Raw genomic sequence first — 16,589 nt, forward strand, 5'->3', positions numbered from 1 at the left:
CTGGCTCTCTCTCTCTGCTTCTCCTGTTTTCCTTTTGTGGTGCTGGAGATGGAGCCAGGACCTCGTACACACCAGGCAAGCGCTCTGCCATTGACCTGTGTTCCAGGCCCTGACTGTGTCTCAAGAAGTAAAAAATACGCCCTAGAGAAAGGCCCATTCCTGAGGCAGTGGGCCAAGAAAGTCCCCTTGTCTTCCTCCCCTTGGTGACGCACACTGTCAGTAGGAGTGGTTAGCCACAGCTAAGGAAATCAGCTCTCACTGACTTTAGCAGAAGGGTTTGCCGGGTGTTATGTCAAAGGACTCGGACTTGGGAGCAGGTTGGCAAAGCCGGCTGGGCAGCCACTGGGCAAATGCCATGTCTAGAACCACACCGCCGCTGGGAAGGGTCACATCTGCACCAGTGGAACCAGGCCCTACCCTCACATCATCAGCACTATGAGCCCGGGACACCGGATACTGCTGTTCCCAGAATGTGGATGGAAGAACCGTCCCTGCCGCCACCTCCTTCCAGAATGTGATTCTGGTGACCTGGCCTCTCTGGGTTGTGAGCTCATGAGGCACAGTCTGGAGTGAGTGTGTCAGACTGACAAAGCCAAGGTCACACATATGCCTTGTGGGTACACAGGAGACTTTCGGTTCTCGCCATAGCAGATGGCCATCCCCTCTCACCAAGACGTACCCACGAGTCCATGGACTGAACATGCTGGCTGCTGTCACGGTAGTGTCTGAATCCAAAGACAGGTAGATTTTTGCTTTGCATTTTGCATGGAGTCCAGTCAGAGAGTGACCGTGGTCAGGAAGGGCATGGTCCATTCCACCCCAGCAGAGATCCTGGCCAATGGAGGCTCCGCCTGTTTCTTAGTGCTGTGCTTCCAAGGCTGTCTCACATGTTAGTGCTGAGCTCACAGAAACCAGAGGACTGAATGGAAGACATATAGGCCAGGCTTAAACCACGGATATCACATTTCCATCTACGTTCTGTTGTCCTCAGGGAATTGATGGGCTGGGGAACGCTTTTCAACTGAGCACCCAGGAGAAATAGCAAAAGGCTTTGGGGAACTGCTGCGGCACTGTGCACGGTTTCCCAAACATGGACTGGAAGCTTAGATCCTGGGCAGCCCAAAGGAAAAACCTGGTCCACGGCATATCCTGCTTGGATTCGCTAATGCTGTAGTGAGTAATTAACATGGACTCAACATCAAGAACAACATCTTTTTAGTCCACGTATTTCAGAATAGAGATAAAGTCTTTTCTTGTTAGCCTAAGAAATCAGGAGTGTAGTCCTGCTGCCCTTGGGTTCTCCCGTGTTACCTGCTTCCAACTGGCTGTGGAACCACTAGGGGGAATGTCATGGTTAATCATCAGCTTTGACTCTAAGCCCAGGTGACAAGCCACATGAGAAGGCCAACAGGCTGAGGGCACCAAGTTCAAAGTTTTTCAAAAGGAATGGAGTCCATTGGATGATAACCCCAGTTGACCATCTCGAGTGGGTGGACACAGCAAGGTGGAGGAGACAATCTCTTCATTGTGTTTCTGTCCTTTAGCCAGTCAGGCCCCTGTGTGTAGGGAGAACCCCTCTCTAAGCAGAGGGTGAGAATGAATGGGCCCTCACAGCTGCCACAACAGGCCAAGTGACTGAAGATGCTGGGTGAAGAGCTGAGGACCAAGGACAGGAGCAAAGAGCCAGAGGCATAGGAGGGCCTCTTACCAGATGCCTGTGCACTCTGGCCCAGGAGAGCACAGGTCTGAAGGTGACAGCACAGTCCTCTGCTCACCTGGCCCCTGGGAAGGCAACCCAGGAGACCAGGAATCTGCTGCCAGTCAGCAGTGGAGCCCCCAAGCCCCAGGCCTCTGTTTCTTGACCAGAGCCTCTCCCCCTGGCCACTTGTCTCCTTTCATTATTTTTTTTGAGTATTGACTTGAAATTTGTACCATAGTATTTATTTGGTTCACAAAACACTGCGTACCCACAGTACAATCCTGTCAGAGAATCCCAGGTGTCATGGCCTCACAGAGCCTGGATTTCTGCCTCCCAGCCTTGGTGGGATCCCTGATTCCTCTCCAGCTCTGTAGCCTGTCAGTCCCAGAGTCAGAAAAGTTGCCCCTGCTTGATGTCCCTGGGGCAGCTGGAGTCTCCCCCTGCCTCAGTTGGAGTATAACCCCTCCCAGGGGAGCAGGTGCTGTTGGGAGACCACCCAGGGCTTGAGCCACGCCTGGTGTCAAAGAGGAGTGAAGCAGGCCCTGATGGGGTCCTTGCTGACAGTGCAGGCAGGTGGGTGAGGGGACCACACAGGAGGGGAGGGCAGGGAACCTGGAAGTGGAGTGTGTTGCTGGGCGGCACGGGGAGCTCACCAGTGAGTGGTCACAGTTCACAGAGACTGCTGAGATCTGTGTGGTCTTCTGGCCACACTTGTCTTCATGGGTGCAGCCCTGGGAGGACAAGGCTGGTCACCCAGTGTGGGGGTCAAGCCAAGTGGCATTGTGAACTGAGAGACAGACAGGGGCTAGGGATGTGTGCCGGGGTGTGATCACGGCCGCAGCACTTGGCCACAGAGCACCAGCTGAGACCACCCCGAGCACAGAGGGGTGGGAAGAGACCCAGTGGCAGGTCCCAGGAACTGTGGGCCAGGAAGAGGACAGAAACCACTGAAGTCAGGATGCCATAGGAAAAGAGCTGGAAACGTGGAGGGGTTCTGAGGCTAACGTTAGAGAGGGGGAGCCATGGTTGGTGTCCAAGTCCAGGGTCCTCTGGGGAGGCAGGATGGAGTGGAGAGGGAGGGAGAAGGGGAGGGAAAGGACTAGCTAAATAGCAAAAGAATAGGGAATAAGAAGTCCACCATGTTTCAGAAAATCCATTGGGTTGTTGAAATTTTTAAAAAGTTGGTTTTACCAGAATGTGGTCCTAAAGGTTAGAGCGGTCCCCTCGGTGGAACACTTCCAGCCGCTCGGCCCCAGCAGCCAGGGAACCTGTGCAGCTCCTGCAGGAGGGACATTGAGAGCAGAGTCTCATCTCTCAGGATGCACAGCACCCCTCAGCCTGGAAAGCTCCGACCCCGGATCTGCCCTCGTCTGTGTGAGGTGATGTCAGCCGTCTCTGTAGGCTAACACCCCAGAATCACAGGCCTGGGGTTCGAAATTCCATGTAACCTCATCTTACCTACATCTGATGCAACCTGACCAGGGCTCTCCTGCTCATCTTGGAACTATCTAGAATCCTCTCTTCTCTGTGGCAACTTTCAGATCATCATGGAGTCCCTGGTTCTTACGTCCACATAGCACGAGGAATCTGTTCAGTCCCTGGCTCCAAAGCTTACTGTCAAATACGCTCTCCATTCCAAACTCCTAAGCGCGCTTCTCTTCATTTCAAATTACGGGACCTGTTGGCAGGTGAGACGAGGCCAGACTGTCTGGATAGCAAGTCTGGGAAGAAGGTGGACTTCCCGTGGGATGTGAAGCAGTCTGCACTGGAAGGTTCTTGGAGAAGGGAGCCGGGAGGGACCCCACAGGGAGAAGAGTGGAGAGTGCTGGTTTGTGTCACCTACCCATGGGTCAAGAGTAGGCAGTCACACTGGTCCCAGACAGGGTGACAGTGCAGTGCATACCAACATGCTGTGCTGTGCTTCTAAGCTGCCCAGTGAGGACCAATGACTTGGTTGATTTCATTTTTTTCTATGAACTGGTAAAAAAAAAGTAGGAAGATTTTACTTGTGATTCATCAAGTCTCATTAGACAGCGTGTAATAAAAGGAAAGTACTCATCTGAAATTCTAAGAATTTGAATTCTGTCCACAAGAAAGTCTCCTTTGAGAGCCCGTGTTCTCATTCATAGAAGGGGAAATTGCATCTGCATAGCCAGGTTTCCCTGTGCATTAAATGAGGTGCCAAGACATCACTGTTTATTTGACAAGTTGACAAATGTCATGTAAATAGATGCTGTTATGAAATAAAAATTCTTGGAGAAAAACAGTGCTGTGTGATTTAAATGTATTACAGCAGGTTTAAAATCTAGTTTGTGGAATGGATCATAGGGAAAATTTTATTCCTATGGGCAGATCTTAAAGCAAAATGAGGATCCATGGGGTATGAAATCATAATAAAAAAAATCTCTGCTCTGCTCACCGGAGCAAACAAGTTATGAATTATTCTAACAGCCTTCGTCTTGCTCCTATACTGCACTCCAGACCACACACTTCCCCTGGGTTCTCAAGGTCACATTTAAGACTCCACTGTTGCAGAAGGACAGGAACTGGATCTCGGCAAGACACCGCTCACAGAAGCAATGCAGGACAAGCCTGTCCTGACCTTGTTCCACGACCTTGACCATGGCACTGCACTGACAGTGCCAATTTCCCCATCATTAAGGCTGGATTAATTTCAAGAACACAATTATCGAGTAGGTGCTGAACAATTAGGAACAGGAGCACCGGGTAGCTGTGAGCTGGCCATGATGATGGCAACGGTGTGGCCAGCAGTGGAGAGATGGCCATCCCAGGTAGGCCCCGCAGGGAGGAGCTCAGCTTCCTGTTCCCTGCCCTGGTGGCTTCGGGAAGCTGCAGGCTCTGGAAAGTTAGCCTGCTTGTGCAGGGGAAGCTCAGCTTTTGAGCATCACGATGGAATGTTGGTGAGGTCACAGGAGGATCACGGCTTGGCAGACTTCAGTGAGTAAATGAAACCATGTCTGCTTGCCCTGGAGCCTCACTGACAGGAATTCCAATTCTTAAAAAAAATGGAGTAAAAAGTTTTAAGTACATCATTTTATAATAAAATAGGTAGAAAAAAAAATCCTGTAAGACATTGAGATCTCTACTGAATTTTATTCCTACTGAAAAATCTTAAGGTACAGAGTCTTTGAAATATAAAATTCTTTTTAATGTTTTTTTTCTATTTTTATTAACATGCATTCATTGTATGTGGTCACGGGGTCTGGCATGGTATTTCCACACATGCGCATAGCCGGCATGGATCAGTCCAGTCTCCCCTCCCTCCCATCCTCTGGAAATCACTGTCCTACATCAGGTCAGCGACTTCCAGCTCCCACGTATGAGGAGAGCATCTCTTTGTGTCTGGCTTCTTTCACTTGGCACGATATCCTCCCACCCATTTGTTTTGTTGCACGTGGCAGAATTTCATTTTTATAGCTGAATAGTATTCCACTGGACATATACACCCCATTTTCTTTGCCTGTTCATCTGTTGATGGGCACCAAGACTGAGTCCATAGCTTGACTACTGCGGGTAGTGCTGTGGTAACCGTGGCATGCAAGAGTTCCTCTGTGAGCTGACTTTTTTTTCCTTTGGATACATGCCCAGGAGTGGGATAGCCGGATCACAGGGTAATTCTATTTTTAGTTTTTGAGGAGCCTCCATAGTGACCTTGCTAATTTACATTGCTCCTAGCAGAGCCTAAGGTGCTATTTCTCTGCATCTTTATCAGCATGTTTTTTTTTTTTTTTTACAATAGCTGTTATAATGAGTGCGATAGCGTCTCATTGCAGTTTTGATTTGCATTTTTGTGGTGGCTAATGACACTGGCACTTTTTCATGTATTTGTGGCTATTTGCATTTCTTCTTTTGAGAAATGCCTGTTCTGATCTTTTGCCTCTTCTTTAATTGGCTGCTTGCTGTTGTTGATGGTGCTACTGTTAAGGCCTTCGAGTTCCTTACGTATTCTAGCCATCGATCCTTGTTCAGATGAATAGTTGACGGATATTTCCTCCTGCTCTGTAGGTTTCCTCCCCACTCTGTTGGTTGTTTCTTTTACTGTGCAGAAGCTTTTTAGTTCACTGTGATCACATTGGTCTCCTTTTGCATTTGTTTCCTGTACCATTAGGTCTCTCCAGAAAATCATTGCCTGCACCAGTGTCTCCTGTGTTTTTCCTAGTGGTTGTGTAGTTTCAGGTCTTGCAGCTGGGTCTTTGCTCCATCTTGAGTTGGTTTTGTGTATGTAGGAGCGAGCTGCCAGGTTTTGATCTTCTGCATAGAGATCAGTTTCCTCAGCAGCAGTCATCAGTAAGGCTGTCCTTATCTAGGGTGTGTTTTGGAGCTTTTGTTGGAATGTGTGGGTTCATTTTTGGAATCTCTGTTCTGTTGCATTGGTCTGTCTGTCTATTTCTGTGTCAATAACATGCTGCTTGGTTTTATAGTCTCTGGTATCTTGAAATCAGCTATCATGTCACCTCCAGCTCGGCTCTTTTTATTTAAGAGTGCTTTGACTATTTAGAATCTGTTGTGCTTCTATCTGAAGTTTAGGATTGTTCTATTTCAGTGAAGGATGCCGTTGGTATTTTGGTGGGGGTTACACTGAATTGGTAAACCACTTCAGATAGTATGGATATTCCAACAATGCTAATTTTTTCAATCCATGAAAATGGAATTTTCCTTTTTTTTTTTGTCTTTCTCAATTTTTTCATTAGTGTTTTGTGATTTTCAATATAGAGGTCTTCCATTTCCTTGGTTAAATTTTTTTCCTAGGTATTTTTGTTATTATTATTTTTGTAGTTATTGTGAATGAGGTTGCTTTCATGGTTTCATTCTCAACAAGTTTGTTATTGGTGCATAAAAATTACATTGATTTTTGTATGTTGATTTTGTATCCTGCAACCTTCCTGAATTTACCCATCTTGGTGAAATCTTCAGTTTTTCTGTATAGAGAATTGCATCTTCTACAGATTGGGATGTGGTGACTTCCTTCCTCTCTGCATGCTGTTTCTTTCTCTCTCTCTTACCTAAATGCTGCAGCTAAAAACTTCCAATCCTATATTGAATAAGAGTGGTGAGAGAGGAGACCTTGGTCTTCTTCCAGACCTTGGAGGAAACACTTTCAGCTTTTCCCCATTCAGTACGAAGTTGGCTATGGGTCTGTCACATAAGATGTAAAATCCTTGCTGCAATGATTTTTTCCAAGGAATGAAATCTGAGCAATCTAACACAGGCAGGGAGCTCCCCCGACCCAGGGAGCTGAGGATAGAGGACCTGAGCACTCTTTAGATTCAAGGATTCTGTCCCGGGGCAGGAAAGTCTCCCTATGACGTGGAAGATGCAGAAGTCTCACTGTGACCTTGAAAGTGACAACCATTTAAAACTTTTAAAGTCTTTCATGATATCATTTCATTTGTTTCCAAACAGCGCTTGATGTCTCTGATGCCAAGAGGCACAGAGGCTTAGGGCTCTCTATCTTAGGGGTGTGATGCCCCCCCCCCCCCGTCTCCCCGTGAGCCTTCTGCATAGTGCTGGGATGCAGCTGACCATGGGCCACCAGAAGGCCGGGCCTGGGCCCCGCCTCACACATCTGCACTTCCAGCATGAAGCGTGAGCTCCTGGCTTTGAGGGTGAGCTGCTTGGAGCTCAGCATGACCCTGCGGTAGCCCTGGGCAATTCATGATCTCAGAAGGAAACACATTTATGCAATAATCTATCTGACACACCCCAAGGTATGTGCCTGTGAATCCCGCCTGCGTTTTCAGAAGTGCTGGCTACACCATAGCTGTGGCTGTGTCCACCCTGCAGTCAGGGCCTGCTTGTGCCTGGTGGGCTACTCACCCTTCCTCTGTCCTGTGATTCCCCTTCTGCCTGGTATATGTAAGACACGGGCCCAGTATCTGCTGCTGGGCCGAGGAAGGCAGCGACCACTTTAAAACTCAGTTCAAATGAACGAACGTCTTTGCAAGACGTTTTGGAACAGCAATGGACAGCACTAAATGTCACCATGTGGTTGGAGTTTGGGGTTCTCTGTGGATTTCAGTTAGATCCTTTGGGACAACTGAGGTTATTTGGAGCGCCCATATCAGAGAGGGAGGAAGCTCAGGGGGCCAAGAGTCTCCCTCGTCAAAGTGTGCTGTGCATCTGGCTTAAGACAAGGTTCTAGCTGCAGATGGCAGATCCCTGTAGACTCTCAGTGGCCTTTCTGTTGCAGGGCACCAAGGTCAAGGTGCCCTTTGAAGTCCCCAGCACTCCATCATCTCCCTTCACCTCCTCTTGGTAAAGTATGCCCCTAAATTCCAGTCCCCTCCCTTTCACCTGAAGTAGGACAATGGGCGACTGATTCCCCCATCACCGCTGTGTTCCTGAGTCCCCCTTGACCTTGGAGGCTGCAGTGGAGCCTTTCTTGAGTACCTTTTTCTCTACGTTTCCTTAGTACATGAACATCCCACCGCCTGCCTGTCACCTACAGACATTAGGCTCAGATGTCTCCTGCGCTCTCTGCCTTGACACCCCACACCTCCTTCAGGGATCTGTCTTCTGGCTGAGGCTTCTGAGCCAGGCGACACCTGCCACAGGGTGGTCTGGGATGGAAGGCAGCACTGGTGGCAGAAGCAAGCTCTCTGGTGCTTCTTCCTACAGGGTACTACTCCCACCATGAGGGCTCCACCTTAATGATCCAGTCACTTCCAGGGTCTGGCCCCAGAGCCATCACCCCTCCATACTCATCAGCACATGAAGCTGGAGGGGGATTTACACTCCTCAAAGCTCTCCCAGCCTTCTGGTTTCCAGAAGCTTCTCTGGAGAAGCACACAGCCAAGACTGGCCCAACTTGGCCACCCCCAGGGGAGCTTTGGCTTTTGCTTTGACGGGTTCCATTGCCCCACACTGAAATGCTAAAACAGCTTGTGCAGTGTTATTGAGGACTTGTCACCATATTGCATGTACTCTCTTTATGAGGATCCTGGGGACAGCCTCTCTCTGGTGTCTTTGCCAGAAATAGCTACGATCTTCCAAGCAGTTGGTTGTTTTGTCCTAAGGACATAAGGAGCCATTTGGTCTGCTCTCTGCGCTGGCTCTGGGAAGCCTGCAGTGAACCCCCACTGCCACCAGTAGCTGGCAGGGTGTGGAGAAGGTGACAGGACCCTGGTGCTGCTTCTGTCTCTCCTCACGTCTTTCTTGTCCCTATTTTTATGTAAATTATCACTTGCTTTCACATGTGGATGCTGTGGTAGATGGACTTTGTTCCTTTTTGGAATCAGATGGGTATAAATAATGTCCGCCCAGCCTGACACTGGCAGGTGTGACCCAGCAGCCTGGAGACAGGAATGGAGCAGGAAGAGGCCAGGAGCATCCGTCACAGAGGGGCAGCTGCCCACACCGGCTGCTCAGCAAGCCGCAGGTCTCCTGTGTGGCCAGGCATCTGGGGCCTGCTGGGCACATCCGCTCACACTCTGAGTTCCAGGCTTTAATTAGGCATTCTCGTCAGAGCTAAAGGACTTGAGAGTCTCCCAAAACTAATCAAAAAAATCATGACTACATGGCTTCTCTGCCACACTGACTTAGACCACGAGAACACGGCCACATTCGAGGTGCAGAGGGAAACACGGGAGGCAGCCCCGCCAGCTCAGTGTCACCCCCAGTGCTGTTGAAGGTCCTCACAGTGCAGGAGTGGCTTGACCTTCAGCCTTCCTTCCAAGGAAGGCATTTCTCTGAGCCTCGTGAGCCTTGCTGAGAATGTGAGCCTTGCTTTGCATCTCAACCACAAAACCAGAGTTCCAGCTTACTCCTTCCCAGCGTGATCTTGTACAACCCTTTGCTCCTCAGAGCAGGTCACAGAGACCACCCTGAACTGTGTGTCCCCTGTTGGCAGCTATGACTTCTCTGTCATGCCTGCATGGTCCTTCATGGCAGACTGCCCTTCCACTGCCCAGCAGGCCGCTGTGGTGACTCGTGTCACAGGGGTTGGACGTCCACCAGTTCCGGCTTTTCTTGCACACGCAGGACCATGCACACACGTGCTTGGCTGCATACCTGCATTCATCCACACACCTCCAGCCCTCCTGGTCTGCTAAGGTGGCTTGTCCCTGGCTTCCAGCCCAACATGGTCAGTAACAGAGTGGGCTGGAAGAGTGCAGAGCCAGAGAACTGACAAGAACTCACATGTCCTGAGCTCTGGAGCTCAGCCAGGCTAGCCGATCCCTTCAAGTGCAAATATCCCGTAGGCCTCTTCCTTGTGTCTCCTGTTTCTGAAAACAGCCTTGCTTCCTCCTTGGAAGAAGACTTTCTTCCTAAATTACATTATCAACTTGTGCAAGCCAGCATCACCTATGTGCCACTGTGAGATGGCCCCCACAAGGGACCCTGGCAGGTCAGCGGGAAGACTCCTGGAGCTTGCAGTATGAATGGCTCCCTGCTCACAGTCCAGCTGTGTGTTGTACACACATGTGCAGGGGGAAGACAAATCATATATGGCAGATGAACTAGGAGACCTGTGAAATGTTTTGGAAAGAATGCTTTCAGCTAAGACCCAAATCACTGACATCTTGGGGAGAGAAGTGCTGTCCTCAGACCCGAATGAAACCATCACTATCTCATTCTAGGATACAGCCTGCTTGCTTTCCCCCTTCCAAACATAAACTACCTCACAGACTGTGTCCAACAGCCCAGAAGGTGCTTTATTATTTGAAGGTTGTAGGTGTCCATCTCTAACGTACTGTTGTAACTGAGGGAAAACCTAATAAACTCTCTGTCTTCACTGGCTTTTAGTTAAATGTAAAAGTCACTAATTTGGATGTCCACACAGCTGGGTGATCCATTATTATTCTCCCACTAGCTGTGCTGTAGACACAGCTTCTAGGTGGGGGGGTTTGGTGATAACAGCTTCCTGGGTTATTTCAGGGACTGGAAGGTGGATTTTGCTAAAAACGCTGACTCTTCCCGTGGGTCTGCAGATGTCTGATGGGTGCCTGGATCAGGATGACATGTCTTGGCATCTTCATCAGATTTTGTCTGTCTTCTTTGCTGCCTCAACCTTTGGGTCAGATTTCTGTTCAGCTCTGCGTGTAAATGTGTTGATCTTTTGAGAAACGTTTTGTCCAGAGCTACACAGTAGGCTTGACTCGACGAGACTTGCCTGGTCTCTCCCCTCCCCTTCAAGGCCAAAGACACCAAAATTAGAGCAAGTGAGACAAATTTCTGCTGAAGGCCACTGGAACAGCACCTAGAAATCTCCTGTCATCAATCCTTCCCCCTTTGCTTCCTTACAAGGCCCCCCACACATACCTGCATCCCACAGGAATCTTCTATCTTCTTGGTTTTCTGGCTTTCCAAATAATTCTTTTCCCTTGCCCCCAACAACTTGTTCTCAAGTCATTGGCCTTTTTGATCAATGAGGAAAGTAATTTGGTTCAGTACCTTTATGATCATCTCACTAGTCTGACGTAGCCTTTCTTTATCTGTCTTCATATGCAATGTAATACAGTATGTCGCATGCCATGGATTTTCTCAATAGGGTATACGCTGCCTGTGCATACAGTAAGTTAAAGCAGAATTCTTCCATTGGTCCAATCCACTTTCCATTCCACCAGCCATTCCACCAACCATTCTACCATCCATTCCACCATCCATTCTACCATCCATTCCACCAGCCATTCCACCAACTATTCCCCCTACATTCCATTCCATTTCATCATCCATTCCACCATCCATTCTATTATCCATTCCACCATCCATTTCACCATCCATTCCAACATCCATTCCATCATCCATTCCACCAGCCATTCCCACCAGCCATTCCACCAGCCATTCCCCCATACATTCCATTATCTATTCCTTCATCTATTCCACCAACCATTCTATTATTCATTCCATCATATTAGGATGTCCTAAGTACCTGACAATGTGACATGGAATTACAGAGAAAGAGATGGTAGGAGTGGCTGTAGTAAAAGTTTTTGTGCTTCAATCAAGTGTGAGTGCTGGGTTGGTGTTGGAGTTCACGAATTAGTGAAAATTACAGTACTAACTACCACTTTTGGGGGTTACTCATCACTTTGAATGTGCTGTTGGATTTCAGCCTCACAATAGCTCATTTTATTCATGAGGAAACTAGCTGGTACCAGGCGCACACCTTGAGCAACGTCCAGTTGTAGTGACTAAAGTTTAGTAGTGACTAAATAAGCCCTATTTAGTCACTACTGCTTCCCATAAAATAATGTTCTTCTGGGTTGGCATTCAAATGGTATCTCCAGAGAAAATCTTAGATGAGTTAAACATCTTTAACTAGTGGCTCACAACAGGTAATTCCTTGACGCAGGCCTGCAGTGAAGCAGGCCTCTCTCAAAATGAAATTGCCCAGAGACTCTCACATCCACGTTCTTTACTGCTACTCCCTCTACCTCCTGTATTTTCTCTCCTTGTTAACTACACTTTGAATGACTATTTTATTCAGGTATTTTCATTTCTGCAGCTGCCTTTTCTCCTTCCTAAGCTACCTGGAGTAGCAATCCTTTGGAATTTCAATTTCACCCATGTCTTTAATTTCTCCTTTCATTCTTCCCCCTTGCCTGGGACTTCACTGTCTTGAAGAGCATGTACAGCCCACCAACAGTGAAGGCTTGCCTCTCAGCCTCTCCTGTTCCTCTTCTCCATGACTACAGTTGGCTTGGTTGGTACCTCTTCCTGGTCTTGCCAGCTCTTTCTGTCTTCTCATCCCTACAAGGCATTTTCCTGATTGACCTCCCAGTTGCTAATGTTCTCTCTTAGGGTAAACTCTGTGTCTTAAGACTTCAAACTATGAGTCATGTGATACCCTCTGGAACCTTGGATCACATCTGCACACAATTTCATGGGAAGTTCTGCAGATCATCCTGGAACCAATCATTATTAGACCAAGAGTCTTCTCTGCAAGCAAAAAGTTCCTGGGTCTTCTGGGTCATTATTCAGAAATACAACCTTCACTCTTCCAAAACATGTTGGCTGTCTCAATGTGAAATTAATTTAGTTCAGATAAGCACTAATCTACTTTTTAATGGAGAAAAGATTTAAAAAGTGCAAGTCAGATCAGCTGGCTGTATTTCATTTTGTCAGCAACCCTCGTGTGTAGAGTTTGAGGGAAGGATGCCAGGTGTCTTCTGGCCGGAGCTGCTGTCCAGATTCCACGTAATTCTTCAACATCTAACTTTAGGTCCCCACAGTCTGTGAAATTATCCAAGTTTTTGCTAAATGTGGAACTACATTTTCATAAACTGTGTGGCTGGGCTGCTCCTTTTATTCCTGTAGACCTTGGGTGCATTGGGTCTGTCTGCCGCCCGGCCACTGAGATCAGTCTAGATCCCCATTCTGCATTCAAGGCTGTGCAGCATCCCCAGGGGTTCGGCTTGCTCTGTCTGCCTCCTCTCAGGCCTGATGACAATGTTGAAGGGGAGGGAGCATGTGGTTTCCAAGGCTGCTCACAACTGCCACTTCATCCCGTGCCTGGAAGGGGGTCCTCTGGAAGGTACCTCTGGAAGGCACCCCGTCCTCCCCATCCTGGTCTGCAGCATGAGTAGACGGTCCACCTCAGGGCTTGGCAGCAGCTCCCTTCTGGGGCCTCCTTCCTGGTGACACTGGAGCACACTTCTGGCTCCAGACTCCTCCACCTGCCACCTTCCTAGCTTCCTGTCTGCTCAGGGACGGCCTACAGGTCAAGGCAGTCACTGTCCTTCATTCAGCCTTGGTGTCCATGAGAGCACGACTCCCCCTGTACAAAAAGACAGGGAGTAGGTGGGAATCAGAGTGGCTGTGGAGGACATGAGGGTCAATGGCGCTGAAAATTGTGCCCGCTGGGCTGTGCTTTGAACTAAACGTGAGCGTCTTGGTTCTACGGCCCCCCTTGGCATCCTCCCCACGTGAAGGCCAGAGGAGGTCCATGCTGCAGGAAGGTCCCCGTGTGACTTCTCCTCTGACTTCTCACTGCTTGTGCTTGGCAGGAACCTACTGCCAGCAGCGGGAGGTGGAAGCCATCATGGAGGGTGACGAGGACGACAGGGGCTGCTGCTGCTGCAAGCCTGGCCACTTGCCCCACCTGCTCTCCTGCAACGCAGCCTTCCACCTCCGCTGGCTGGCCTGGGAGGTGACGCGGACGCAGTATATCCTGGAGGGCTACAGCATCATCGATAACAACGCAGCCACCATGCTGCAGGTGTTCGACCTCCGCAGGATCCTCATCCGGTACTACATCAAGGTACCGCTCCGCTTCCCCACACTTGTGCCCAGCGGGTACTGGGCGGGGTACCCGGTGATGGTGGTGGTGGTGGGTGTGAGCAGCTCCCGAGAGCTCTTGGGAGAACTCAGTGGTGCAGTTTGTCCCCTGCTCCATATCCGAGGTCAGGCTGGCTTTGGGCAGGAGGGTTCTCGATGCTTCTCGTGAGGGATCCTGCAGGGGCTGGTGAGCCTGTGGCCGCAGCCTGCCTCAGCCTGGGGCGTGGCACTCAAAGGCGCCTGCTTTCTCACCAAGCTGCAAGGTGCGCACATGGTGGTGATTATCAATCTAATTGAGTCACAGTGTCATGTGTGACATTCTGCAGACTGTCCACTGTAGAACTAGAAATTGTTTTTAAGCTCCTGATTAAAATTCCTCCTCACTCCTGTGGAGAACAATAACATCTTTTTTCAGTTGCTTAGAAAACGTACAGTTTGGGCTGAGTCTCCTGGAGGAGAGTCCTGGGACGAGTGAGGAGGCAGTCTAGCTGGGCTGAGACGTTTTCTGAAGGCACAGGGATAAGCCAGAGCAGCGTGGCGGAGAAGTCTTGGTGCTGGTCCCCTTTCAGGGGTGGGGACTGCAGGGACATGCATGGGGGGAGCCCTGCACAGGCCACAGAGGGCACCACAAGTCAATCCAAGGAAGCAGCAGAATCACTACAGACAAAACTCCCCCTACCCTACCCACAGAGGCTGGGCCAGGTGAGATGAGGGGATACAGACCAAAGAGATACCGGGAGCCCTGCAGTCTCAACCACTGCAGAGGGCCATGTTCAGAAGTTTGGAACAGCTGCTCTGAGGGGTCCCAGTGTCCGCTGCGGAGGCTGCAGTGTACTGGGGACAGAGGTGGCCTTTGGTGTGGGGAGGGCCGGCTGCTCCTCCTTCCCACACGGCCTGTCTGCAGCACCTGCTCCGTGGTAGGGTGTGAGCAGCAACCCTGCTCCAACTCCTGGAGTGCATGCAACAGAGTGCAGGACTTCAGATCCAAACTTCCTACAGTACTAAGTGCTGAGTCTGACCTTGGGTCATCCAGGAAGGTCAGGGAGGCGGCTCAGGCAGTTCTGGCCTGGAACTCTGCCATTGTGTGGTCAGCTTCCCCCAGGTCCCCCTTAAGAAGGATGCTGCCAGGAGCTTTCCTTGCAGCCAGTCCAGCAGACTTGGGGTGCCAGGTGTTGGACTTGGCGGTGGCACATACACGTGGGAAGCCTCCCTCTCATACACAGACGGAGCTGAGCCGGCAGCTCTACCCCAGGGGTCCTTAGCCACCAGGGTCCCCCTGGCTCCCACCCCCACCTTTTAAGTATGTACATGTTCCAAGGTACCAGTGCAGGGCCTAAAGGGGCCAGGTGCCCCTAGACAGGCTCCCAGAAGTTGCCACAGCTGCCCTGCTGTGCCCCTTGCCAGACTGTTGACACAGAAAGGTCTGGAAAGTGTGCTGTGGGCATCCTTGAGCCCGAGCGAACCTGTGCGTTTATGGAAGAGGATAAGTGGCAACCAGCCACCTCTGTCGTCTCTCTCCAGGAGAGAGTCCCCTATGCCCCTCTGTTGTCTCCCTCCAGGAGAGTGTCCCCTGCACCCTCCTTTAGTTCTTAGGAGGCAGCAGGATGGGCAGGAAGGGCTCCCAAGGGAAGCACATTCCAGGGTGCCCAAACCCTGTTTCTACCCTGTGGTGCCTGCAGATGACCTTCCCATGGGCCAGACGTGTGGACTGGCAAACTCCACACCACGGGACCTGCAAGTTGCCACACATGGGAGACCAGGCCTCCCAGCTGCCCCTGAGGATTTGGGCTACATGTCTAGTCCTGCTAACGGAGGCTTCCTCCCTCCTTGTATGAACTTGGCATTCACTAACCTCCTCTCCTGACCCTGGGCAGGTGCCCCACCCCTGTGCTTCTTCAGATGACCATCACCATCTGACAGACAAATCCAGGTATGGTGCAAACAGAGGGAGCTGAGGAAGCCCCAGACCCTGCCAGGAAATCAGTGGCTTGTGGGGAAACAAGACCCTTGGCTCTCTTATCTAAGAAAAGAGAGTGAAGACCTCCTCTCTCTGGGTGGGAGAGGCACACTGTTCTCACAAGGCACTTCTCAGGAGCCAGGATGGACCCCAGCATCGGGCTCCCCCTGTGGACTCTCAAGTTCATCTGGAAGTTCTGACGCTGTGGGCCTGGGGTGGACCTGGGCCTTGGTTTTATTGTTTGTCTGTTTGTTTCCTCAGTGGTTTGAACACCTCTAGGCTCAGGAATGAGTGCAGACATATCTGTGCTCAGGTTACACCATCAGCACTCAGCAGGGTGGGGAGGGGTGGACAGACGTCCTGGCCTCACGGCTTCCTGCTCATTCGTGTGGACACTGCATGGCCCGTGCCTGGAGGCCACTGCTGGACACAGCTCTGGGGGCCTTGCTGCCCTTCCAGGGTGGCAGCTCACAATGGTACTGGTTGCCAGGCATGGATGGAGGAGGGCTGCAGAGGTGGGGCACACTGAGCGGCGGCAGCAGCTCTTGGGGAAGGCAGAGCCCAGTTGCGTGGCCAGCAGAGCGCTGTCTCCATAGCTCTGAACTGTTCCAAGGTTTGAGAGCTTGGCCTTGTCCTTTTTATTATCTTCTTGCTGGACAGGCAAATTGAAAAAGGAGAAGACTTTGAAGTAAT

At 50.3% G+C, this 16,589-nt stretch overlaps 1 protein-coding gene across 1 annotated transcript in view; it reads left to right on the forward strand.

Annotated features, from left to right (window-relative positions):
- PCNX2 (pecanex 2) overlaps positions 1–16,589 on the forward strand; it is a 176,629-nt gene that overhangs the window by 135,123 nt on the left and 24,917 nt on the right. Inside the window, exon 26 of the mRNA XM_081296999.1 lies at positions 13,669–13,922. Coding sequence (XP_081153125.1) covers positions 13,669–13,922 — 254 coding nt within the window. The remainder of the gene's footprint in view (positions 1–13,668; positions 13,923–16,589) is intronic.

Source organism: Spermophilus citellus (genome assembly GCF_964194105.1).
Source record: "Spermophilus citellus genome assembly, chromosome: 6".
In the NCBI taxonomy this organism is placed as follows: Eukaryota; Metazoa; Chordata; class Mammalia; order Rodentia; family Sciuridae; genus Spermophilus; species Spermophilus citellus.